At 41.3% G+C, this 26,961-nt stretch overlaps 1 protein-coding gene across 1 annotated transcript; it reads left to right on the top strand.

Annotated features, from left to right (window-relative positions):
• Positions 1-728: 728 nt before the first annotated feature.
• On the top strand, positions 729-20,017 carry SLC35A1 (solute carrier family 35 member A1). The gene is made up of 8 exons (XM_075268266.1): positions 729-796; positions 1,739-1,916; positions 5,187-5,346; positions 5,536-5,688; positions 12,804-12,870; positions 16,420-16,596; positions 16,993-17,127; positions 19,359-20,017. Exons 1-8 carry the CDS (start codon positions 784-786, stop codon positions 19,490-19,492), a joined length of 1,017 nt encoding a protein of 338 aa, XP_075124367.1. The 5' UTR covers positions 729-783; the 3' UTR covers positions 19,493-20,017.
• The last annotated feature ends 6,944 nt before the right edge of the window (positions 20,018-26,961 follow it).

The following is a 26,961-nucleotide window of genomic DNA, read 5'->3' as shown; positions in this document are numbered from 1 at the left end:
TGAGGGACATGATTCTGGGGGCAGAGATGGGGGACATGATTCTTGGGGCAGAGATGAGGGACATGATTCTGGGGGAAGAGATGGGGGGACGTGAAACTGTGGGCAGAGATGGGGGACATGAATCTGGGGACAGAGATGGGGGGGATATGAAACTGGTGGAGAGATGGAGGGGGGACATGAAACTGGGGACAGAGATGGGGGATATGAAACTGGTGGAGAGATGGAGGGGGGACATATAGTGTACGGGTGACTGTAGGAGGATTATACTGTGTGCGGGCACATGAAAAATGAATGAGAATGGGCGGAGTCAACATAAAAGTGGGTGGAGCTAAACTTGCCAAAGCGCGCTAGCGCGCCACACACTTTGTCCCTCTTTCGGTTATTGAAAAGTTGGGAGGTATGTGTGTGTAGTGTATATATATATATATATATGTATATATACACTGTACAGTATAGACCTATGTACAATCTTAAGCATTCAATGTACACGTGTAGACCTGTATATTGTACATTTCCAGCCTGCCTGGCACTCTGTATTACAATACAGTAGGAGACAATTCGCTTGTCAGTGCAGTGAAGGCTCAGCATACAAGCTGTATCCTCCGCCTTCTCTCCGCCCGTATCCGGCAGAGTTGGACGCTCTCCCTGTTGTCATAGTTCCCTATGCCAGGGCTGCGCTGTGACTAACAGACGGGACCGGCGCGCAGCCAGTGACGTCACTTCCTGCAGTGTTGTATTGCAGAGTCCAGTGGATAGAAGCAGAGCAGCTGACGAGCAGGCGCTATGGCAGCCCGTGGTAAGCGCAGACTATGCCAGGGCACTACATGGGCGCAGGGACAGCGGAGCAACTAGTCATGTACTAGTTCAATGTGTAGTAGTGCTGCAGATAATTCTGTGCCGGTGTCCATTGGCTTCTCCCTATGGAGTGACTGTAATGGGCAGAGTTCCTTATTAGCTGATTATTTGTGAAGCTCCTACTTCCTAGTACAGTGTCATTGGTGGTCTGGTCACTGTTAGCTCCTGATAAAGTTCCTCCTGCAGTGCTGCAGTGTACTGTCACCTTCATCTACTGCCCTGTCTACCCCAGAGACATGTTACACTATAGTACTGGCGGGATCCAGGTGGTCTATAGGACCAGGGGTGCAGTCGCAGCCATACAACTTAGGCTCAGTTTACACCACTGTCAGGCTTTCTGTTTATGTGTTTTATTATAGAAACAAAAAAATTAAAATTGAGAATGATATAGATAGACAGCATTGGCAATAACCCTGCCCATTGGGTTTCCTTTACGGTGTTTGAGATTGCAGGATGGACACCTTATGGATCTAAGTGTAGTCAACGGGGCCCTTGGGATCTGCTTGTGTTATTTTTTTGTCATCCATTGTGAATGTAGTGTTGGTCAATAGGAAAATAAAAATATAACACCACATGAATATATATATATACTCTCTATATATTATATAGAAATGTAAACAAATGAAGCTGTGAACCAACCTGAACATGGAGATTTCTGCTATGCTAAACACTGTAGACATTTTGAAGGCAGGTTGGATGGAAATATTCTGCAGATTAAGTTGGTTTATATTGACGACTGCAGAAGTTCACACTACTGGATGTATAAAATATGTCCAAAATGTGTCTATCTGTACTACCTTACTGTATCCATCCCTTTATATCTGTACTGTTTTTGGATTATTGACATATCACTGATTGTTTTGTGTTGTTTTTTTTTCTCAAGAAAATGTCAGCTTGGTGTTCAAGCTCTACTGTTTGCTTGTGATGACTCTGGTGGCTGCAGCGTATACAGTACTATTGCGATACACAAGGACAGTGACAACAGACATGTACTTTTCTACTACAGCAGTTTGCACGGCTGAGGTTATTAAATTACTCCTCAGTGTGGTCATCTTGGCAAAGTAAGTTGTTTCTTTTTCCCCATATTTCTTTTATAATATCTGAAAATCCCTTTAAGGCTAAGGACATACAACTGATCAGTGGAGAGTTAACACCCAGGACATCCTAAAGATAGACCATCAATTTAAAAGTCCCAGAAAACATCTTTCATAACTTTGTAGCTGCTTGGGAAGTTTCTTCTTCTTCTACTTTTTTTTCTTCTTTTACTCTCTATTATACAACTTTTCAAAATTGATGTCCTGTCAATTTTAGAATGGTAGGATTCTGACTGCCAGGACCTCTGTGGATCAGCTGTTTTCTCATGCTGGCGTAAAGTGCTTGCTTGCTGTATTTTAAATAGAGGCTTATGTAAGCACTGCATTTTTTTATCCTAAGAAAGTCTATGGGACAATGTCTGCAGAATTCACAATTACCGCTATTAAAAGTATGGCGAGTGAGCACTAAAACTAATGCTGGCATGGTGAAATGGCTGATCAGCGGAGGGGTCCCTGCAATAGGAACTCCACCAGTCAGTTTGGACAAATTAGGTAATCCCTTAAAACCAAATAGTGAAATATATCACTTTTTGGAATCTTTTTATTCTAGTTAAGTCTTTCAGTTTTTTTTAGTAGTATTGCATAAAAATTATATAAATTTTGAATCCTACTGATGACCAGAATAAAATTGAATCCAACCCCCATGAAAAAAAACAAAATTAAAATTTTTCCCCATTCTACCTTACAAATTGAACACCCACGTACACCAAAAATTTCAGAATTGCATTCTATCAAATGGTTCTGTTACTTAATATTACTTGTCCCGCAAAGCAAGCCCTTATAAGGCTATTGCTAGGTTCACACCTGCGCCTGGGACCCAAAAAAATGTAAACCTAATCCGCTTAAAAAGCTGTTACCAGCAGGACCCCTTAGTCCATAATGGGGTCCACCTAGTTTCTGCCTGAAAATGCAGACAGAAACATCCTGACTTTATGCTCCACAATTTTTTAAGCAGATTTGGGGACAAAAACTCTGAACAAATTCCAGGTGCAGATGTGAATATAACCTGAGTTAGCAGAAAAATAAAGATCGGACAACACACACACACACAAAATGGTCTGGTCCTCAAGGGGTTAAATACAAACCGGATCTCCTTAAACTGAGAGCTCTACTATGAAAATCACATGATGTTGCTCATGGCAAGTTCAGTACTGCCTGTAATGTGATTCCTCTGCATTCTAGCCTATGCTGTAAAGCCATAAAAATGTACATAGTACATCTGAGCAGGTGAACATTGCTTTGGGTGTGAACAATATGTGTATGTTGCAGAGTAGATGAAATATAAAGTATGATATTAATATAAAAAGCTAATGTAATGAAGGCAACATGGCCTGATTCTATATAAAATATAGCTAAAGGTCATAAGACTGTTCTAGATGAATTGACATTATCCCCATAATCTGGTCTCTCAGCCTCTCACTTCTACCAAATCAGTTCTCTCTAGGCTGCGCTGATGAAGTCCAACCAGACAGAAACGGTGCCGTCTGTAGCTGAGAAATTGATTTGGTTATAACCCCGCATTATGCAGTAAAGACTCCTGGGAAAGTCGGGCATGATGTTCAGGGTGCTTCCCATAGAGGGCAGCATAACAGAAGCACTGTCTCCCTGTTTACACCTTGGGAGACAGATTTGCATATTCTTTCCTTGAGATGGAACCCTGATGGAAAACAGCTAATGCAGGGGTGAACAGAGCATAACATGTTGACAAAGTGGTGATGTGTTTCTTTTTGTTTCAGTTCCTGAATATTGTGATTATATATATGGATAAGGATGGTGGTGACATGATCTAGAACCATACCTAGTCAGACCCACTAACTAATGGAGGGCCATGAATACACCCTAATTTAGCATTCTGTCAAATAAACAGTAGTGCTATGGATAGGTTCACACAGGGACTTTGCAGGTGAATTCCCAACACCAAATATGCCACAAATGCTTGCTAGATCTGGGTCCCACCTCGCACACAATTGTGTGTCAGCCGCTGCATCAGACAAATCCTATCCTACTAATATTATAAATGTAAAAGTTTGTATGTTTGGTCCTCAATCACGCAAAAAAGGCATAACGGATTTGAATGAAATTTGGCACATAGATTGTAAACTCTATTAACATATAGGCTACTTTTTATCCCGGTAAATGACATGGCTTCACAACTGTTATGAATTTTTGTTCACATACTATAGTACACTGCTCTTATCTCAGCTTCTGAGAAAACCAGGGCTGTTATCTCTCTGTGTAAACACATGCTCTGTGGTTTGTGTACATGCATTTGCATATTATCTGATCTGCTCCAGGCAGTTCAGACAAACTGACATGGACAAACACCTTCAATCCAAATTGGCAGTTTGCCAATTTTCAACATTCCTGGAAAAAGAAAATCTAATTTGTCTCAAACAAGGAGAGTTGTGAAGGAGTCAGAAGTCACAGAGCTCTCCACAAATGGAGCTGAGGGGGATAATCAAAATCAATAATACGTTCATTATTTGGCTTCCCAGTGAGCTGCTGAGATACCGGAACAATCACAGGCACAGTGCAAGAAACAAGTTCAGCGGCAGGCCAGCTTGAGAGCTGCTAAAACGCCGAAAAATGTGGCTCATCAACGCCAACAACACGCTCATTATATGGCATCCCAGCGAGCTGCTGAGATGCTGGAACAATCACAGGCACGATGTGAGGAACAAGGTCAGCAGCAGGACAGCTTGAGAGCTGCTGAAATGCTGGAACAGGCAAACCATCGACGGCAGGAATTTGCTGAATATAGGCGGATCATCGATGCCAACAACCCGCAGACGAAGTTGTGGGCAGAGGCTAGTAGTAAATAAATAGGCTGTGGATGAGTCAAGCACACTTGCTTAGATAGGTGCAGATTACAGAAATGGGACCTAAATAATCCATCCATCCATAATTATTCCATAAATGAGAGTGGAAAAAAGAAAAGCGAGCGGCTCCCAAAACTGGTCTCGACTTTACAGCCCTGCGTGCACATAGCCTGAAGGGTTGTGCTTGACTATTGTCGAAAATCATAGCAATCAGCTTCATGATCTAACCAGAATTGAGGGGTCGTATGTACTGCTGCTCTTTTCTATGCCTGCATAGCACATTACTAGGCTTATTGTTTCTGGTATGGTATTGGTATATTATCAAAAAAAAAAAAAAAATGTCCACAATCTTTGATGTTGAAAAAAAACTAATTGATAATGCATATAATTAAATTATTTCTTGTAATTGTTGACACAGAGAAACTGGAAGTCTCAGCAGACTGATAACCTCCTTAAGAGAAAACATCTTGGGAAGTCCTGTGGAGATGCTGAAGCTGTCTGTGCCGTCCCTGGTATATGCATTGCAGAATAACATGGCATTTGTGGCATTGAGTCATCTCGATGCAGCCGTTTACCAGGTAGCAATGACTTTATGTTCCTTGTGTGTATGTATAGATGGGATATTTATACTTTTTTTTTTTCAATACCCCTTTTATTTTTTACAATTTTGTTTTACCTTATATGCTACTGTATTGTAAATGATTCACAAGAATGTAATAGGACTAAGGAATTTCTGTACTTTATCACCAAGTTACTTCTCTTTTTAGGTGACGTATCAGCTAAAAATTCCATGTACTGCTTTATGCACTGTACTCATGCTGAACCGTTCCCTCAGCAAACTCCAGTGGCTCTCTGTCTTCATTTTATGTGGTGGGGTCACGCTTGTGCAGTATAGTCCAGCAGAGACCACAGCGGTCCAGGTAAGCCGGAGATTTTTTGGACACACATTGTTTTCTTGCACTATGTAATCATGCTCGTATGAGCTGTTGGATGCAACTTTACTGTTTCAGTAAGCTTGAAGGGGTTTTCTGGGCTACAATTATTGCCCGCCTATCCCAAGACTAGATAATCAATATCAGATTGGTTAGTGTTTAACACCCTGCCCCCCCCCCCCCCCCCACACACACACACACACTTAGTTTAGCAATGGAGCAGGAAGCAGACAACGAAGTTCTCACTGTAGTGGCCAGAACAGGTTACTACGGATCCCCTCCCATTAACTCATAAGCTGCAGTAACTCAGCCTAGACACAGTAAACAGAGCTGTCTGCTTCCTGATCCATTCTCTGTGTATCAGCTGCTAAGAACAGCTAAATATGTGGTGTTGGATCCCCACCGCTCTGATATTGATAACTTATATTTATTATAGGTTATCACTCTTCTAAGCCTGGAAAAAACCTTTAAGTTTTAGTGTTGAGGGGTACGATTGTCTGTGTTTTATGCTGTTTAATGGTCATCTGCCTCCAAGGATACAACACACATATAAAACTTTCAGACGTACCCTTAGACCTCAGTGTAGTTACCGAACTTGATTTAGGGGAATAGCACACCTTCCTATCTGAAGCTGGAAGAGAGCTCTATTACCTGAATATGAAGAGATGTATTCTCAGGACCTGTAAGGAATGGAGGAAAGCCAGATAAACAGGTTGCTTGTTCTTGGAAGCCGATCCTCCTTTCTCTGTGGATGCTGTCATGGGATCAAGGAATCAAATTGCCTAATTATCATATTCTTGACCACAAAATAGCCCATACCTACTTAGCAATTTGGCCCTTTTTTTTCTCCCCTCTGGCATTTAACATATGGTATAAATGTGTTATTATTTTAATATTCTGGGCATTTTGTGATATGGCAATGCCAAATCTGTTTTTCGGTGCATTCTAGGTAAGGAGGAAGGGGGGCATTTGAGTTTGAATTTTTATACTTTTTTTATTATTATTTTTTAAAAGAATTTTATCTTTTTTCATATCCCAGCTCCGCCAGGCAGCATGAACCTGTGATCATTAGATTGGTATCAGCTGACAAAGTGAAACTTAATAACCTCTTAGATGCCTGCGGCCATATCTCTCAATGTTTGCGATTAGAGAGGTTCCTGATCATGGGCACTGATGCTGGGACCCTAAGGTGTCACTCAGCTACTGAGCGGGTGTCCTAGAAGAACAGGAACATAGCAATAGAGCAGAAGGGAGCTTACTCAACCCTATCTGAATTGTATCATATGGAGATCAAGCCTGTTCTGCATTGTCTGTCTGGAAGTGTCAGTGACATGACAGGGCTAGAGCACTATCATGCAATGGAGGAAGTGCAGCCATAAACAGCAGATCCCACTGGAATCTTCACTACAGTACAGTCTGTAGTGAGTGCAATGGATTTGCAGATAAGCGCAACTTAGTATTGAAGTATGAAATAACCAGTACCAAACTGTTTGCTCCTCTAGGCTATCAAAAGAACAGGTTTAAGTCAGACTTAGGGCTCATTCACACTACGTATACGGCAGCTTATTCTGAACGTAAAACACGTTCAGAATAAGCGGCGTATAAAGCAGTTCTATTCATTTCTATGGGAGCCGGCATACGAGCGCTCCCCATAGAAATGAATGGGCTGCTTTTTTCACTATGAGCAGTCCCATTGAAGTGAATGGGAAGTGCCCGCGTGTACGGCAAGCTCTGATCATTCCGAGCCGTACACGTGGGCACTTCCCATTCACTTCAATGGGAGTGCTCGTAGTGAAAAAAGCAGCCCATTCATTTCTATGGGGAGCGCTCATATGCCAGCTCCCATAGAAATGAATGGAACTGCTTTATACGCCGCTTATTCTGAACGTGATTTACGTTCAGAATAAGCTGCCATATACGTAGTGTGAATGCCCCCTTAGACATAAAATAGCTGTAATGCTATTATTTGACTATGCTTCCCGACTCCTGCACTCCTATGGGTATGTTCAGATAGATAAAACGTATATGTATAACTCAGTAGTGAGAACAAAGGAGTCTGATTTTTGTTTCCATACCAACTGTGCTGCTATCATCTACATTACTGAGATATATGGCTATAGAACTGCAGGCATGTCACATATGTACTAGATGTTGCTAAGAACCAGAGCAGGGGAAGGAAAGTAAAAAGACTTTTTCCCCACGTCAGACATGTATGTTTTATCCACAGAATATGTGGATAAGCCATAAGATACAGTTCTGTAATGCTAAATGGTACACTATATGGCCAAAAGTATGTGAACATTTCATCATCTTACATATGAGCTGCTGTTTTTCCCATTCCAAAACCATGGATGTTAAGTTGGGTCGCCTTTTGGGATTTTAGCGGCCTCAACTCTTAGAGAAAGAGGTTTGTTTTTTTAATAACTTTTTGGATTGTGTCTGTGGGAATACATGACCTTTAAGCTAAAAGGGCATTTATTTAGACCATATGCTAAGAATGGATAAGAAAATCTGGTTCCACTTCACCCCACAGGTGTTTGATATGGTTGAGGTAATGTCTTCTATGTGGACTTAAGTTCCTCCATACCAAACTCATTAAACCATATTAATATGGTTTAATAAGTCATCAGTATCTGATCTATGGGGGGGTTTTCACCTGGACCCTGCATAGATCAGCTGTTCCAGCTGCGGGCTGAGAATGGTTGCAGTCTGTTGCTATTCAAGCAGTAGGAGCGGAGATGCAGCCCCATTCACAGTATAGCTTCGAGCTGCTGAAATAGCTGATCTGAGCGGGGTCCGGGTGTTGAACCCCAGTGGATAAGATATGGATGACCTATGGATAGGTTATCAATATAAAACATGCATTGAAGGTGGTTATGTGCATGAAACAGCTGTCGCGTGACACAAAATGCACCTCCCTCACTAGATTATAATTATATGGCAATAAAGTCTGAAGTTTTTCTTTTTTTACTGAATCCAAATTTGTGCCCTTTCATTTCCTTTTTATTTTTAAACGTTCAGTAGGGGCTGAAAAACCATTTTAGGCCAGGGCCCCACGGGCCGGAATTGCAGCAGGAAAAATTGTGGTGTTTTACAGTAACTGCAAAGTGGATGGGATTCTTTACTAGAACAAAAGGGCATAGCCAGAAGCCTGATGGTAGTTTGGACGTCTGTAGGGCGCAGAGGAAATTTTTATGTGTCATCACATGGCTGCCCGGGTCTATGAGTTTGTAAGGTCTACCACTTTGTGACCGCGGTTGTTACTCCTAGATTGATCTACTTCATAGCAGCACTTACAATTGACTGGGGTACATCAGAGATTTCACAAACTGACTTGGGGCAAGGTTGGACAATGCCAATGCTGTGGTAGAACATGAAAAGGTAGACCTCTCCATATACCGTAATTGATTTCCTTTATTCAGGCCAAAAGAGATATGCCAAGCATTATTTTGGCTTCAAGTGAGGCTTTTCTCAAACCATGGTTGAATCCCCTTAGTGCTTCAGTACAATCCATACTGCCAGCAGTCTTTGTCTATGAATATCGCATGGTTGACCTTCCTGAATTCAATAATTCACACACGTTTAACCTAGTGAATCATAGGCACTGTTCCTTTTCAGTATAGTGTATGCAGAATATTTGTTACGTCCTTTTCTTGGCCAGAAAGGTAATTAATATTTGTGAAGAAGGTGTGGTGACCTGGCAGGAGACAGTTTATATACATAAATCATTAGGACTGGTTGACAGTTACTTCACATGTTCCTTCCACGTGGCAGCAAATAGCCTTCAATTACCTTTTACATCACTACTTTGTGCTTTGTATTCAATGTCCATTATAATTCATGGGAAAAATAAATAGTTGTAGAAAAGCAGTGAAATCTAGAAATGAGGAGTGGGGCAGAGAGTGTCACAATAATGCCCTTAAGGATGTATCTGCTGAAGTCATGACTCATTTTCACCCTGAGTAGAAATAACGTCATATTTTTAGTCATGCTTTGGCGTCTGTCCTAGTGTATTTTGGGAAGGGTGGCACTCAGAATGTCCAAAATGATTTAACTATAGAATGGAATGTGTTTTTCTCTGGACATGAATGAATTCTATTTCACAATAAATAGCACCCTAGTGAGTGCAGGTAAGTGTCGGTATCACTATAGAGTACTTCATCTGAAGACTATGGCTGTTACTTGGAGGTTGGCTTTTCAAGCTCGAAGTGAGGCAGAATAGACGACAGCCACCTTTTACTACAGGACCTCCATGTTCCTTGTATAAGAAATAAACAGCGGTCACAGAAATAAAAAGGCAAGGTGTTGGAATTAGAAAGTTACTTGTATTTTAAAAGCACAAAACTGCTTGCACATTATACTATGTATAGACACTATTCCTCAAAAAGGCAAGTCCGAGTTCACAGGGCAGATTACGAAGAGGAATTTGAGATGGACATGCACTTTGGATTCCTGTTCATGTTCTGCCCCCATGGTTCAGATGAATGAGCCTAACCAACAGGGTGTTCTCTGAATCTGAGTCTCAGAATCTCTGGCTAGATCGAGCAAGTTGCTCATTTTTTTCCCCAGAGTACCTTCGATATCTGCCTTGCATTTAAAAATAGTGGGCGTCATAGTCAGAGTGGAATCCACTGAATTAATGTACCCTAAAAATTCCATAGCATCTTTTCTTACAATTCTGCATTAAAGGGGCACTATCAGCAAAATCATGCTGATAGAGCCCCACATATGTGTGAATAGCCTTTAAAAAGGCTATTCAGGCACTGCTAAAGTTATATTAAATATTAAACACCCCCGTTTTAAAATAAAACCCTAAAGCAGAATATGTTCAACTTAGCGAACGTTCACGGAGGGCGGGCATTCAGGGTCCGACGTCATCTTCAGCCACGCCTCCTCTTCCATCGATGTCCTCGGGTCCTGTCTAACTCGCGAAATGACATTGATGAAAAATAGCGCGGGCACCCGTGCCATTTTTTATCAATGTCAGTTCACTAGTTAGACGGGACCCGAGGACATTAGCGGTGCCTGAATAGCCTTTTTAAAGGCTATTCACACATATGTGGGGCTCTATCAGCGTAATTTTGCTGTTAGTGCCCCTTTAATGCAGAATTGTAAGAAAAGATGCTATGGAATTTTTAGGGTACATTAACACAGTGGATTCCACTCTGACTATGACGCCCACTATGCACGTTCGCTAAGTTGAACATATTCTGTTTTAGGGTTTTATTTTAAAACCAGGGGGGGGTTGGGGTAGTTTAATATAACTTTAGCAGTGCCTGAATAGCCTTTTTGAAGGCTATTCACGCATAGGTGGAGCCCCTTTAAGCCGTTCGTCTGTTTATTCCTCCTAAAAATGAATTGCCAGTTGGCGATGTACATTCTCATACTGACTAGTCACCTCTTAGTAAAACCCATAATTTATGCATCTCTAGGAGGAATAACAGAGGGACATCACAGCGCAGACTTGTAGTAAGATAATTGCTATTTGGAATCCAAGTATTCACTAACACAGACATGTCAAGAGAGATACACATAGTAGAAAAAGGAGGCAATGGTGCGCTGGTCCAAATGATTGTTACCTTGTTTTTAGTGTATTTTTGTCCTCCTTTGTATTTACTATGTATTCTCATGCCTGTATGAGTCATAACACCAGTTATGAATATACATAGCTTTAGTTATTTATTTGCTCCATCAATTTTATTTAATTTGCTCCACCCCGTCATGCAATTATTCTTTGCATTCATTATGTTCATTGTGTGCATTCTTATTTATTCATTTAATTTGCTCCATGAACTCATGCAGTTATTCCATATATTCATTATGTTTATTGTATGTATTCTCATTCACATTGTGTATCCCAACACCGAAATTCATTTTATTTATTTATTCCATCATTGTATGTAATTATTCCGTTTCATTCAAGAGTCTTTGTGTAAATTCAACCCTCCTCCTTTTTTTTTGTGTATCTTCTTATGTCATTTCTGTACCCTGCTTTTCTTTTTAGAGGAGTCCAGCGGGCCCTTTTTGCATCATCCATCCAGCTTTGCTGGGTTCGGATAGCCAAGTGATTTAGTCTATGGCCATCTGTCCCGTTCCATCAGCCCAACCTGGTCAGTGTCACTTGTCCTATCAGCTCAGCCCACGACCCATCTTCTTCAGACTATCAACTCCGCTTCTAGCCTACACTTCCACACTATACTTCCTTGCCACCAGCTTGTCCCATGGAGTCTTGGCTGCGCATGCGCAGTATTCCCTCTATCTGAACAGCGCAGCCTGTCCATGTGCTCGCTGTATCGGCTGTTTTCCGGCCCCTGTGTGTTTACTATTGGCAGCGCACATGTTTTATTGCAATCTCCGGGAGCCTATCGTTCTATATACTCATGATTGCAGCACTCATTATGATTGTGTCCCTTGTTTGAACTCCCTCACTCCCTTTTCTCACATGTTATTCTAATAGCGGTGTTTGTGTTTATAGTTCTTTTATTTCGTCTTTTACCTTTGCCATGTGACCCAAATTGGAGGGGCTATACTTGAAAAATGGATCTGTATTCCTGAAATGCGCCGTGTGATAAAGACATTAATTTGGACAAGTACCCATTGTCTTCTTTTTCTACTATGTGGATATCAAGAAAGGTGGCTGGTCCTCTTTTAAAGTTTGTTTAGTAATGCTAGATTTGACACATAGGATAAAATTTGTCCAACTAGCACAGTACTTGGAAGTGTTCTTATGACTTATTTCTCTGGGAACGTATAATGTTCAGTTACTGCTGTGTGACAGGAGAAGAATATTTACAGCAGCTAGATTGTGAAAATCGAGTCCATGAATCTGTCCAGGGAAACTTTATATTCAAGCATTTCTCATGTGCTCAGTATGTACAGACGTGTCATTTCTTATATAAACTAATGATATCTGCAGACTTTTGATGCTTTCAGCCCACATAAGAGGCATTGCCAACCCAAACACTAAAAAGTAACTAATGGGCCAAAAAGCCACATTATTGCTGAGGATTATAAAACAGAAACAGTATGAACATGAAATGAAGTTGTTCTATTGATAAAGGGGTCTATTTGTGCAGTGATTCTTCCATTTTATCACTTCATAGATTGAGCAGAATCATTGGCTTGGATTCGGTGCTGTGGCAGTTGCTGTGCTGTGCTCTGGATTTGCTGGTATATACAATTTTGGATTGTCATATTAACATTGTGTCATTTGTAGTATAATGTTCCTCATCCAGTTAGTGGAAAAAGTCAACTGCACTGGGGCATTATTCAGGAGATCTCAACAATTTCCTGTGATTTTGTTTTAGTAGCAGCTTATCTACCCTAACCATAAATATACCATATACCATGTACACCAGTATGAAGTGATATAGTAAAGTGTATGATTCATAGTATGTAAGGATAAGAGCGTGTCTGCTTTAGTCTGGAGCATCTTTTCTATCCTATCTCTGTGTTGTTCCATTCCTCTGTTATTCCTGCTGCACACATTAGCATTTCACTTGTTGTATGCACGTGTCCCTGCAGTGTGATAATGTCAGACTGTGCACAGGCTCCCCCCAGCATTGGTAACACCGAAATGTCAATAGCTCAGTGGCTCATATATACTGTCATAATGAGTTTGTGCCTAGAATGTATCATAAAATAGGATGCCATTTTGCATCTCGTTTACGCTAAGTTCACACCTGCGTTCAGGTTTCTGTTTAGGGGTCTGCTTGGGGACCCTCCCAAATGTAAACCTAATCCGCTTAGTTACCTAAGGTGTAAACCTAGCCTTACACTATCGAACAACTAGTAAATATGGGGCAGAGCTTTTAGTAAAGATGCTCTGATAGTATTTACTAAAGTATTTAGAAATATTTTCTAAAATAGAAAAATTCAGGTGCGATGGCCGGTTCTTTTAACCCTCTAGTTTTTGTTCAAATTCTCTTTTTCTATTCCAATTTCAAAGAGCCATAACTTTTTTTTTTTAATATCAACATAACTAGCTTTTTTTTTTTTTTTTTTTTTGTGGCAAGTTTGTATTTTCTAATGGTACTGTAGGTTTTATGGGTTTTGTTTTCATTACATTCACTTTTTAAGACAAATTACTTGCTACCGTATATACTCGAGTATAAGCTGAGTTTTTCAGCACAGTTTTTGTGGCCCGCACCCGGCTTGTGTCGATGAAGTCTTACTTCTTTTCAGACCCCCGAGTATAATAATCGGAAACCCAGGGGAGGTGAGAGAAAATAATAAACTGTTTTACTCACCTCTCCGGGATCTGATGTTAATCCTAGCCGGCTTCAGGCCTATATGGTAATGTCCCAGACGTCACGTTGTCTGGGAAATTACGGTATAGGCCCAAAGCCTGTGGTAGTAGTAATAGCCTGTTACTGCTAGCACAGGCTTTGGGCCTGTATTGCAACAGGCTACTACTGCTACCATAAGACTTTGGGCCTGTATGATAATGCCCCAGCACAGGCTTTGGGCCTGTATGGCAACAGGCTGCTACTGCTACCATAAGGCTTTGGGCCTATATGATAATGCCCCAGACGTCTGGGGCATTATCATACAGGCCCAAAGCCTTATGGTAGCAGTAGCAGCCTGTTGACTTACAGGCCCAAAGCCTGTGCTAGCAGTAACAGGCTATTACTACTACCACAGGCCAGACCACATGACATCTGGGATATTACCATATAGGCCTGAAGCCGGCTAGGATTAACATGAGCACAAACAGAATGTCATGCATTTTTCCCCCTCAGCTTATACTCGAGTCAATAAGTTTTCCCCGTTTTCTTGTGGTAAAAATCAGGGGGGTCGGCTTATATTCGGGTCGACTTATACTCGAGTATATACGGCACCTTTTATTTTGTGGATTGGAACAAATATTATGGATCAGTGCCAAAACTTTTTTTTTTTTTTTTTTTTTTTTTGTAGGGCGATATGTAGTTTTTATTGGTACCATTGTGGGTTGTCAACTTTTGCTTTTCATTACATTTTTTTTTTCAGGAGCTGAAGTGACCAAAAATCGTTCATTGGCAATTTTATTTATGTTGCAGTGTTTACATTATAGGATATACATTTTTTATAATCTTATTAGTTTGGCCATTTTGAGACATGGCGATACCAAGTATTTGTATTTTCCTTTATGTAAAATGATGACATTTGGGGTGACTACACACACACACACATACATAAAAAAAAAAATATATATATATATATATATATATATATATATATATATATATATATATATATATTTAGTCATTTTAAAAAACGTGATCGTATGGCTCATACAATATAATGCAAAACCTCTGTATTGTACTAGATTGTAGATTTCCTGATGTAATAGATTTTATTAAATGACAGACGAGGATCTGTCACCAAGTAGAGAAGGCTAAATAACATACATTTGATTCTTTTTGTTCCCCTGGATAATTTGGTGTTTTGTCAAGGTTACCACCCACTCAGAGATTCAGCGCTAGTTTACATATAATTTTCCAGGGACCATATATTTGAAATGGGTTGATGGACTTTAAAAAGAAAAACACCAAATTGATCAGGGGAAAAGTGAGAATCAAATCATGTAAGTTGCTTAGCATTCGTAGTGTGTTCCAGTTTTTTTATGGTACAGGAAAGTTTAAAATTGTAAATACTATATGCTTGGCTGTCTGTTCAGCCAGGGATCCAGCAGAGTGTCCGTTCAGGTGACCGGTCCTTGTTGCCATTCTGCCTGTGCACTGATGCTGCTTAACCACTTATCGGCTGATGTGCAGGCCAACTGGAAAGAATATCAGGGCCCCCAATGGAGACTCTTTGCTGGATCCCTGGCCGATCACACAGGTAAAAAAAAAAAAACTGTGTTTTTTTTTTTTTTTAGCCTCCATATGCTGTAAGAAAACAATTGGAACAGCCCTTTAAAGGGGCTCTATCATTGGGAAAAATGATAAAAATTTTTAACTAAGCACATACTTGCATAGCCTTTACAAAGGCTATTTTACATGTACCTTTTGTATGTAAATCACCTCAATAGTTTTTGAATGAGCCTGTTTTATTCATATGCTAATTAGGCTTCAGCGTGCACAGGAAGTTCCCAACCAGCTCTGTCTGCTATGTGTACAGCACAGGCTGCTGCTACTGATGACTCATCTCCCTGCTCTCACACACAACAGAGAGAGGAGAGACGGTGCTTGCTGAGACTTTCTGTGCTCACTGGAGCCTAATTAGCATATGAGTAAAAACGGGCTCATTCAAAAACTACTGAGACGATTAACTTACAAAAGGCTTTCTAAAGGCTATGTACTTAGTTAAAAATGACTTTTCCCAATGATAGAGCCCCTTTAAGTAATTATGGTAATATAGTACATTCCTTATTTTGTAATAATTCTGAGTTACAGCCGGTATTATATGTCAGAGCTTCTGTTGTTGGCTGGTAGTGGACACTGTTACCATTATTCTCTTCAGGCACATTTCAGTTTAGCTTCTATAATGTACAGAGACAATTTCTTCCATCAGACTTCTGTACCCTGCTTGGTCTAAACTTCCCGTAACCGTGTTCTGAGTTAGCAGAATAGCGAATGCAGCTCTGGTGTACAATACAGGCTGTAATTCCAGATCAGTACATAAGTGATGCGATTTTTTTTAATTGTGAAAGATGAGCATATGCTTTAATAGGTTACCATAAAAAAGCAGTTCCCAAACACGTTCCATTCTCTAACATTTCTTTTGGTCATTTTACAGGAGTATACTTTGAGAAGGTGTTAAAGAGTTCAGATACTTCCTTGTGGGTGAGGAACATCCAGATGTACATCTCTGGCATCATAGTGACATTGGCTGGTGTCTTTCTTAACGATGGAGAAGGTGTCATGAAAAAAGGATTTTTCTACGGCTACACATACCTGGTCTGGTTTGTGGTCTGTAAGTACAGACATATGCCCTGTGTGTAATGATGTAACTATTTTCATAGGGTCTGTCCACTTACTGCCATAAATGATCATTCATGTGCATTATATTATTATTTTTTAATTCTTTGTTCTGCATGGGGTATATTTATCTTCATGTGTTACCAGGCTCGGAGAATACTGTATCTATTGTGAGCAAATTAAGTGGCTCAAGTAAGAAAAAAAAAAAAAGCTGCATTTTTTTTTTTTTTTTAATCAAATCTAGAAGAGGATTCAGTGAAAAGAAAAATGATAAGTCCTTCCATATTTAGGTCGCGCTATATCCTCTAGAAAAGTGTGAAATCTTTGGTAGAATTATTTTTCACTGTATGTAGTAAAACGCCAAGTGATTTTTCTGACTGTTCTCTTGCAGTGCTGGCTAGTGTTGGTGGCCTCTACACATCGGTTGTAGTGAAATACACAGATAATATTATGAAGGGTTTCTCAGCCGCTGCCGCTATTGTCATCTCGACCATTGCATCTGTGTTAATCTTTGGATTGCAGATAAGTACGTATGTTACAGTTCCTTTCACAGCATTGTATAAACAATTGCTGAAGCAAAAATGCATCCTCTGCAATAGAATGGTGGTGTTAACACTCGTTGCTTATTTTATTAAAAATATATAAATTAAAATTATGCAATCCTTTAGGAAGAGCCGCAGTAGATTATTAGTTTTAGAACTATACTACTTAGTCTACCAATTTTTAGGTCTACTCTAGTACCATGATTTCCCTACAGTTTGTGGCAGATGTGCAATCTTTTTTTTTTTTTTGAATGTAGATTGTTAGTCCCATATAGGGATCACAATGTACATATTTTTTCCCCATCAGTAGGTTTTTTTTGTTTTTTTTTGTAGAATGGGAGAAAATCCAAACAAATACAGGTACAACATACAAACTCCTTGCAGATGTTGTTCCTGGCGGGATTCATACCCAGGACTTCAGCGCGGCAAGGCTTCAGTGCTAGCCACTGAGGGACCATGTTGCACATGTGGCGGCAAAAATAGCCACTGCTGTTTGGAGGTAGATTCCTTTTAGTAAGCATGTCTAAACTACTTAAAGAGGCTCTATCATTGGGAAAAGTCATTTTTAACTAATCACATCCTTGCATAGCCTTTAGAAATGCTATTCCACACCTACCTTTTGCCTCAGTGGTTTCTGAATGAGTCAGTTTTTATTCATATGCTAATGAGGTTCAAGCCAGCACAGGAAGATCCCAGCAGCACTCCCTCTCTTCTATTCTTTCCTATCTGTGTGTGCCAGCAGGAAGCTGAGTCATCATCATCATCAGACTGTGCTGTATACACCCATAGGAAAGAATAGGCAGAGGGTGTATGATCAGACTTCCGGGGTGCACTGACAGGCTAATTAGCATATGAATAAAAGCTGGCTCATTCAAAAACCACTGAAGCAATTTACATACTAAAGGTGTAGCCTTTCTAAAGGCTATGCAAGGATGTGATTAGTTAAAAATGACTTTTCCCAATGAGAGAGCCCCTTTAAATGAGTAAACTATCAAAAGGATGTCTAAAACCCAATTTTATTAGATAATGATTAAAATACTAAGCTCACAAAACAATGAAGACCAAGACTAATCTCCACACTATTGAATTAGGGAGGAAGCCTGTCACGTTAACTCTTTGAGCCAGAGGCTGATAACATTCTGAAAGCCTCTCAACTAACTATCCTTAATTAACCAGCTGGATCTGTATACTAATGGCAGAGACCTATATGGTATAGCCAGTTTTCATAGAAAAATATTCATCACAGCTATGTTGGATCGATAGTATATATAGACAGGAACCTAATCCTCCCTTTACCCCAATATTCAACAAAGCTAGTGGCTATATGAAAATAGCTATATCTAGCTCAATAATACAAACCCTAGCCGAGACTACCTGGCAGTGAGGATATATAGACCTAACAACCCTATCTGCCCAGGACTGTAGCAGCTAGGAAATTGCCTGAAACGGGATATTTCTTGCCTGACGCGTTTCAGTGTACTAGTAAGTGTTTTTGCACCACCTATCCCCCCTTTTTCTACGTTTGCTTGGTCACATCATATCGTTATATCCTGAATTTTTATTTTTAGCCCCTTTAAATGCTGTTATAGAAGCTGTTAGTAACATAGTGAATATACTGGGTGTGTAATCTGTGTGCAAATGAGTTGTTGCTGCTCCAGTTTCTGTGATGTGTCAGTCTTTGGGTGGTGACCACAGGCATAAACAGCTGCTCTGGTGGGGGCTAGTCGAACAACTTATTTGCATACAGATTAAAAGTGGATTTTCTCATCAATAAGACCGCACTTTGATATAAGAAAAGTATACTCACCTTGTCACTAACTGCTTTTATAACCGCATATAGACATGATATTTGGTGATGGTAGACTCCTTTTTATGGCATTTTTCAGTTTTGTTACAGTGACCATTTTTGTCAGAATATGTGCAGCCAGTTGGTAAAAAGTACGTATCTGTTCAGAATCTGCCTCTAGGAAGCTAATTCAAAGGTTACAACCAATATGGCCACACTTGTACCTTAGACACTACCAGGCCTGAGCTGCTGCCCTACCTTATCATCTATTAAGTTGTTCTCAGTTTGTGTCATGGTTTTTTTCACCTTCCTATAAAATCACTATAAAAGCTGTTTTATAGAGTAAACGTTGACCACTGTGACAGGCAATGTTATTACTGCATACAGAAATTAAACTGGAGAATGTAATATTTTTTTTTTTTCTTCTAGCATTAACATTCACTGTGGGAGCCCTTCTCGTCTGCGTATCCATATATACATATGGGTTACCCAGAAAAGACACAACAAAGCTTGAAATTAAGGACACCAGCAATAATAGCAGTGGAAAACTTATCAATGTTTGATGGCCTGTGGATGGATGGATGAACGAACTGAAGTGTAATTGTAAATCTACAATGTAGTTATTGTATTGATTTCTTCTGAGGTCTCTATCCAAGAGGTCAACAGTGATCGCTGCAGTAGTTGGGACTAGGCACGTTTGGAAAGCACATTTATGAATGAATGTGATATATCCAGTGCAGTTTTATATGAAGGTCAATCAGTATTGTTTTAATTCTAATGTGACCATGTATATAGTTTATTATGAGGAGCAACATGGGTCAGAGTGGACATATTCTTTTGCATCAAATTTGTTGTGGTGGACAAAATCCAGCAAAAATTAATGGACAGAGCAGGTCCTAAGAGGGCACATGTGATGGAACTATTCATAGAAATTACCTCCTCCATGACATTGCTCATGAGCCTTCCGGTTCCTGTCCAAAGACTACAACTTTCCTGCTTGTATTTTTATCGTTTTATCACCCTTGTAACATATCATGATGATATTTTGCACTTATGTTTTTTTTCCTTTTATTATTAAACTTTTGACATGGTGAATTTTTTTTTTAATAAAACAGAACTAAAGAAACTGTTCATTTGGCATTAATTTGAATTAATAGAGCTGTGTCAACATCTGAGTATCAATGTATTATGCAAGTCATACGTATTAGATTTCGGGTGGCTATACAAAGAATGCCACCATCAACATTAACAACTAGACCGAGCAGAGGACATTTTAGTTATGTGCAGCCAAACATTTATTTTTCACCAGCCACCAACCAAAACAACAAAAACTGCCACTCACTGCAGGAGAGTCTACAACTGAGTCTGGAAGGCCAGGGTCTTCTGAAAAAGAATGGAGAGGGCTAAAACCAGCCCTTAAGAGAAGAAAGACAAAGTCCTTAGTCCCGACCAAACTGAGGAAAACCCAGGATCCTGGGAAAAGAAAAAGGAGAGCGGATTTAAGTCATTACTCTCCTACCACTTGATGTAGGCCTTCCATGTGCAATGATAGATCTTTGCAAAATGGGGTTTCCTGGAATTCAGCATGGTCTGGATAAAAGGCTGTTAAAAACTGATGTCTCAGATACTTTTCTTCAACAACAATGCTGTTAGTCACGGATAAGGTAAGGTGGGATGGAATAGTGGTCCTTGAGACAGAAGGTAGATTTGCAAAGGAAGAGGCCAACAGGAACATGAGATCCACGTTCCAGGTCAACCTGGAGCCACTAGGATGGCTGAAATTCCCTCATTCTTCAGTTTCTTGAGAACTTGAGGGAGAAGAGGAGGAGAAAACAGGTACAGAAGCTTGATTTCTGAACAGGGAATTACTAAAGTGTCAGCAGCTATGGCTCCTGGAACCTACTTGTGGTTCATGCGGGAGATGGAGAGGTCAACGGCAAGTGTGCCCCATCAGGAGAAAAATTGGAGAAAGATCTTGTGAAGTGACCATCAGGGCTGGAACATGCCGAAAAGCTTCCTGCAGGGCTCCTGGTGACTCCTGATGGTTAAAGTAGGCAACCGCGGTGGAGTTGCCAGTCTGGACTCTGAATGCACGTCCTTGGAGGAGAGAGAGCCAATGAGACCAGCCTAAGAAGATGGCCCTCAGTTCCAGTAGACTCATCTGGAGAGAGGTGTCTGGTGCCTTGACTGTTCAGGGCCGGTGGTCCACAGAAACAACTGCTCTCCAAATGGAAAGACTGGAGTCAGTGGAGATCATCTGCCAAGGGAGGGGATTAAAAGCCCCCCCTCCCTCTGGAGACTCCTGAGGAGGAGAGCCACTATAAAAGCTCTTGACGAACCAAGGGAGACAATAGAATCAGACGACTGGACAGAGACTTGTCTCATAGGGCCAGGATCACCAATTGCGGAGGAAAAGAGGGGAACTTAGTAAAAGGGACAGCCTCAAAGGTCGAGAGCATGGTGCCCAGGACCTACATGCAGGACTGAAGGGAACACGGGGAGTTCCTCCAAAGGTGGGACATACTGGATTGGAGGACCAGAATCTTGGACTCTGGCAAGAGGATTTTGTTCTGGTGCACCTCTAGGATCATGCCGAGGAGCTCCATGCACTGAAAGGGCAAAGTTACCAAAAAATTTTTCCGTTTGAAAGGGAGGAGAACTCAGTGGAGGTAGGGCACCTCTGGGGAAGGAGAGTGCTTTTTCTCCCTGTACCCTCAGAGATGAGCTTTTCTAGGACTTGGCCATAAAGCTGGGCCCTGTTCTTCCCAAGAGAAGGGAAGAGCCACCACTGCCTTCTGCTGGCAGATTCAGCATTCTACGAACAGATCCATACAGTATGGTGAACTGCTACTGCATTGGCGGCCACCTTGGCAGACCGGCAAGCTGCTTCCAGGGAAGCATCACTCAGTTACTAAGAAGTGTTCAGGAATTGAAAGGTTTCAATGGAGAGACCCTTCTGGGAGGCTCTAACCTTAGAGACACACTGGTCTGGAAAAGGAAAAAGGATGTCTGACATCCTAGTGGAAGGCAGGGATGATCCGGGTGAAGCCATTGATCCTTCACAATATGATCATATGCCCCACGGTTGGGGAAGACCTTGGCAGAAGATGTCCTCTTGAGAAGTAGGATCCAGGTCCTCTGAGATATGTAGGATATCTCTGACCACACAAATGTGCTCCTGTGTAGCAACAGATATAAATATGCCTAGCTGATGCTCTTAGTCGGAGTCAGAGGCGTCTTCAGGAGAAGCAGACCTTGCAGGGTGAGTTCTGCCTGTGAGAGTGGAACCGTGAGCTGTGGCTCTATCAGGGGAGTGCCCAGAGGAAGGCGAGGAGGACATTGACCTGTAGCAGAGGATCTTGCACATGGAAGTGGAGTCATTGGCATTTTGGTTGCCGGGTGGGGAGTGGGTGTTCTGCGAGGTGCTCTTTTGTAGAAAAATAAAAACAGTGTATGACAGAAAGACCTAAGTCATGTCTGCCTCATATGGACAGTAGGTTAAAGCTGGTTTTCACAGTAGCTTTGGAGAGGGAATAGCCCAGAGCCAACATCTTTTGCTATTCGTAGCGTAAGCCTCCTAGTGACCTGATCTACATCCCCAGGGTGCTGTGTCCCCAATGAAATAAGCGAGAAATTGGATTGAAGGGAAGCCCGTACGGAGTCCCAACTAGACCTAAGAAACCCGTTTTTTTTTTTTAATCAAAAGGGTACTTAATGGTCCCCATATCCCCAAAGTGGGGAGATGATTTTTTTTAGAAATCCTAGAGATGGCCACATCAATCTTCTAATCAGAGTTCCAAGAGACACAAGCTTCTTCTGTGAATGGATACTTGCGTTTGACTCCCTGAGAAATTAACCCTTTATCTGTTTTTTACTACTCTCCCTTTATCAGAGATAGTACATTCTTATTGACCAGAAAATGCCTACATTGACGGGCCTCCAGACCCCCAAGAATTATGTCCTGCACTGTATGGGATGGCCTGGTATGCCCATAGTAGCTCTGATAGCTTTGAGCAATTTGTTTGTATCTTCTACTTTGAAGAAGGACGACCCATCATAGTCCATTTACGAGAACAAAGATGGAGAACAATTAAATGTGGGAAGGTTTGTCTTCTAAAGAGGAGTCTAAACCCTGGCTTTTCCTTATGGAAACTTCAGACCTCTCCCTGAACCAATCTCCTGCCTCCGTCCCTACTTCAGACTCAAGGTAAATCCCTTTGTCTCCTCTCCTGAGACAGCAAACTAATGTTGGGTAGATGCTCCGCCTTTGTTTTATTCTTTAGATTTCCATGTCTCTCTCCCTGTTACTGTCATAGAAGGGGAAAAAAAAATGTTCTTTTGATAATACACTCACCAGCCACTTTATTAGGTACACCATGCTAGTAACGGGTTGGACCCCCTTTTGCCTTCAGAACTGCCTCAATTCTTCATGGCATAGATTCAACAAGGTGCTGGAAGCATTCCTCAGAGATTTTGGTCCATATTGACATGATGGCATCACACAGTTGCCGCAGATTTGTCGGCTGCACATCTATGATGCGAATCTCCCGTTCCACCACATCCCAAAGATGCTCTATTGGATTGAGATCTGGTGACTGTGGAGGCCATTGGAGTACATTGAACTCATTGTCATGTTCAAGAAACCATTCTGAGATGATTCCAGCTTTATGACATGGCGCATTATCCTGCTGAAAGTAGCCATCAGATGTTGGGTACATTGTGGTCATAAAGGGATGGACATGGTCAGCAACAATACTCAGGTAGGCTTTGGCATTGCAACGATGCTCAATTGGTACCAAGGGGCCCAAAGAGTGCCAAGAAAATATTCCCCACATCATGACACCACCACCACCAGCCTGAACCGTTGATACAAGGCAGGATGGATCCATGCTTTCATGTTGTTGACACCAAATTCTGACCCTACCATCCGAATGTCGCAGCAGAAATCGAGACTCATCAGACCAGGCAACGTTTTTCCAATCTTCAATTGTCCAATTTCGATGAGCTTGTGCAAATTGTAGCCTCAGTTTCCTATTCTTAGCTGAAAGGAGTGGCACCCGGTGTGGTCTTCTGCTGCTGTAGCCCATCTGCCTCAAAGTTCGATGTACTGTGCGTTCAGAGATGCTCTTCTGGCTACCTTGGTTGTAACAGGTGGCTATTTGAGTCACTGTTGCCTTTCTATCAGCTCGAACCAGTCTGGCCATTCTCCTCTGACCTCTGGCATCAACAATGCATTTCCGCCCACAGAACTGCCGCTCACTGGATGTTTTTTCTTTTTCGGACCATTCTCTGTAAACCCTAGAGATGGTTGTGCGTGAAAATCCCAGTAGATCAGCAGTTTCTGAAATACTCAGACCAGCCCTTCTGGCACCAACAACCATGCCACGTTCAAAGGCACTCAAATCACCTTTCTTCCCCATACTGATGCTCGGTTTGAACTGCAGGAGATTGTCTTGACCATGTCTACATGCGTAAATGCACTGAGTTGCCGCCATGTGATTGGCTGATTAGAAATTAAGTGTTAACGAGCAGTTGGACAGGTGTACCTAATAAAGTGGCCGGTGAGTGTATATCACATGTTAATGTTTAAAAGTAAAGAGTAGAGATGAGCGAACAGTGTTCTATCGAACTCATGTTCGATCGGATATTAGGCTGTTCGGCATGTTCGAATCGAATCGAACACCGCGTGGTAAAGTGCGCCATTACTCGATTCCCCTCCCACCTTCCCTGGCGCCTTTTTTGCTCCAATAACAGCGCAGGGTAGGTGGGACAGGAACTACGACACCGGTGACGTTGAGAAAAGTAGGCAAAACCCATTGGCTGCCGAAAACATGTGACCTCTAATTTAAAAGAACAGCGCCGCCCAGGTTCGCGTCATTCTGAGCTTGCAATTCACCGAGGACGGAGGTTTCCGTCCAGCTAGCTAGGGCTTAGATTCTGGGTAGGCAGGGACAGGCTAGGATAGGAAGGAGAAGACAACCAACAGCTCTTATAAGAGCTAAATTCCAGGGAGAAGCTTGTCAGTGTAACGTGGCACTGACGGGCTCAATCGCCGCAACCCAGCTTTCCCAGGATCCTGAATGGAATACACTGTCAGTGTATTCCCGTATACCCGATATATACCCCGATACCCGTTCCAACGGTGTGCCCCCCCACCTTCACCCCAGAAATACCCTGCAAGTCCCCTAGCAATAGAATTGGGGCTATATACACCCACAATTTTTACTACTGGTATACAGTGCCATTGTCTGACTGGGAATTCAAAGAATATATTGGGGTTATAAATACCCTCATTTCTTGCTACTGCCATATAGTGCCAGTGTCTGACTGGGAATTCAAAGAATATATTGGGGTTACGTGCACCCACAATTTTTACTACTGGTATACAGTGCCATTGTCTGACTGGGAATTCAAAGAATATATTGGGGTTATAAATACCCTCATTTCTTGCTACTGCCATATAGTGCCAGTTTCTGACTGGTAATTCAAAGAATATATTGGGGTTACGTGCACCCACAATTTTTACTACTGGTATACAGTGCCATTGTCTGACTGGGAATTCAAAGAATATATTGGGAATACAAATACCCTCATTTCTTGCTACTGCCATATAGTGCCAGTGTCTGACTGGGAATTCAAAGAATATATTGGGGTTACGTGCACCCACAATTTTTACTACTGGTATACAGTGCCATTGTCTGACTGGGAATTCAAAGAATATATTGGGAATACAAATACCCTCATTTCTTGCTACTGCCATATAGTGCCAGTGTCTGACTGGGAATTCAAAGAATATATTGGGGTTACGTGCACCCACAATTTTTACTACTGGTATACAGTGCCATTGTCTGACTGGGAATTCAAAGAATATATTGGGAATACAAATACCCTCATTTCTTGCTACTGCCATATAGTGCCAGTTTCTGACTGGTAATTCAAAGAATATATTGGGGTTACGTGCACCCACAATTTTTACTACTGGTATACAGTGCCATTGTCTGACTGGGAATTCAAAGAATATATTGGGGTTATAAATACCCTCATTTCTTGCTACTGCCATATAGTGCCAGTTTCTGACTGGTAATTCAAAGAATATATTGTGGTTACGTGCACCCACAATTTTTACTACTGGTATACAGTGCCATTGTCTGACTGGGAATTCAAAGAATATATTGGGAATACAAATACCCTCATTTCTTGCTACTGCCATATAGTGCCAGTTTCTGACTGGTAATTCAAAGAATATATTGGGGTTACGTGCACCCACAATTTTTACTACTGGTATACAGTGCCATTGTCTGACTGGGAATTCAAAGAATATATTGGGAATACAAATACCCTCATTTCTTGCTACTGCCATATAGTGCCAGTGTCTGACTGGGAATTCAAAGAATATATTGGGGTTACGTGCACCCACAATTTTTACTACTGGTATACAGTGCCATTGTCTGACTGGGAATTCAAAGAATATATTGGGAATACAAATACCCTCATTTCTTGCTACTGCCATATAGTGCCAGTTTCTGACTGGTAATTCAAAGAATATATTGGGGTTACGTGCACCCACAATTTTTACTACTGGTATACAGTGCCATTGTCTGACTGGGAATTCAAAGAATATATTGGGAATACAAATACCCTCATTTCTTGCTACTGCCATATAGTGCCAGTTTCTGACTGGTAATTCAAAGAATATATTGGGGTTACGTGCACCCACAATTTTTACTACTGGTATACAGTGTCATTGTCTGACTGGGAATTCAAAGAATATATTGGGGTTATAAATACCCTCATTTCTTGCTACTGCCATATAGTGCCAGTTTCTGACTGGTAATTCAAAGAATATATTGTGGTTACGTGCACCCACAATTTTTACTACTGGTATACAGTGCCATTGTCTGACTGGGAATTCAAAGAATATATTGGGAATACAAATACCCTCATTTCTTGCTACTGCCATATAGTGCCAGTGTCTGACTGGGAATTCAAAGAATATATTGGGGTTACGTGCACCCACAATTTTTACTACTGG

The sequence above is a fragment of the Leptodactylus fuscus genome, chromosome 3 (assembly GCF_031893055.1).
Source record: "Leptodactylus fuscus isolate aLepFus1 chromosome 3, aLepFus1.hap2, whole genome shotgun sequence".
NCBI classification, from domain to species: domain Eukaryota; kingdom Metazoa; phylum Chordata; class Amphibia; order Anura; family Leptodactylidae; genus Leptodactylus; species Leptodactylus fuscus.
Note: the sequence above shows the minus strand (reverse complement) of the source record. Positions and strands in the feature narration are given on the sequence as shown.

Coding starts and splice junctions, on each gene's coding strand:
- SLC35A1 (XM_075268266.1), top strand. Junction 1,917..5,186: donor AGTGTGGTCATCTTGGCAAA/GTAAGTTGTTTC, acceptor TTGTTGACACAG/AGAAACTGGAAGTCTCAGCA. Junction 17,128..19,358: donor AATCTTTGGATTGCAGATAA/GTACGTATGTTA, acceptor TTTTTCTTCTAG/CATTAACATTCACTGTGGGA.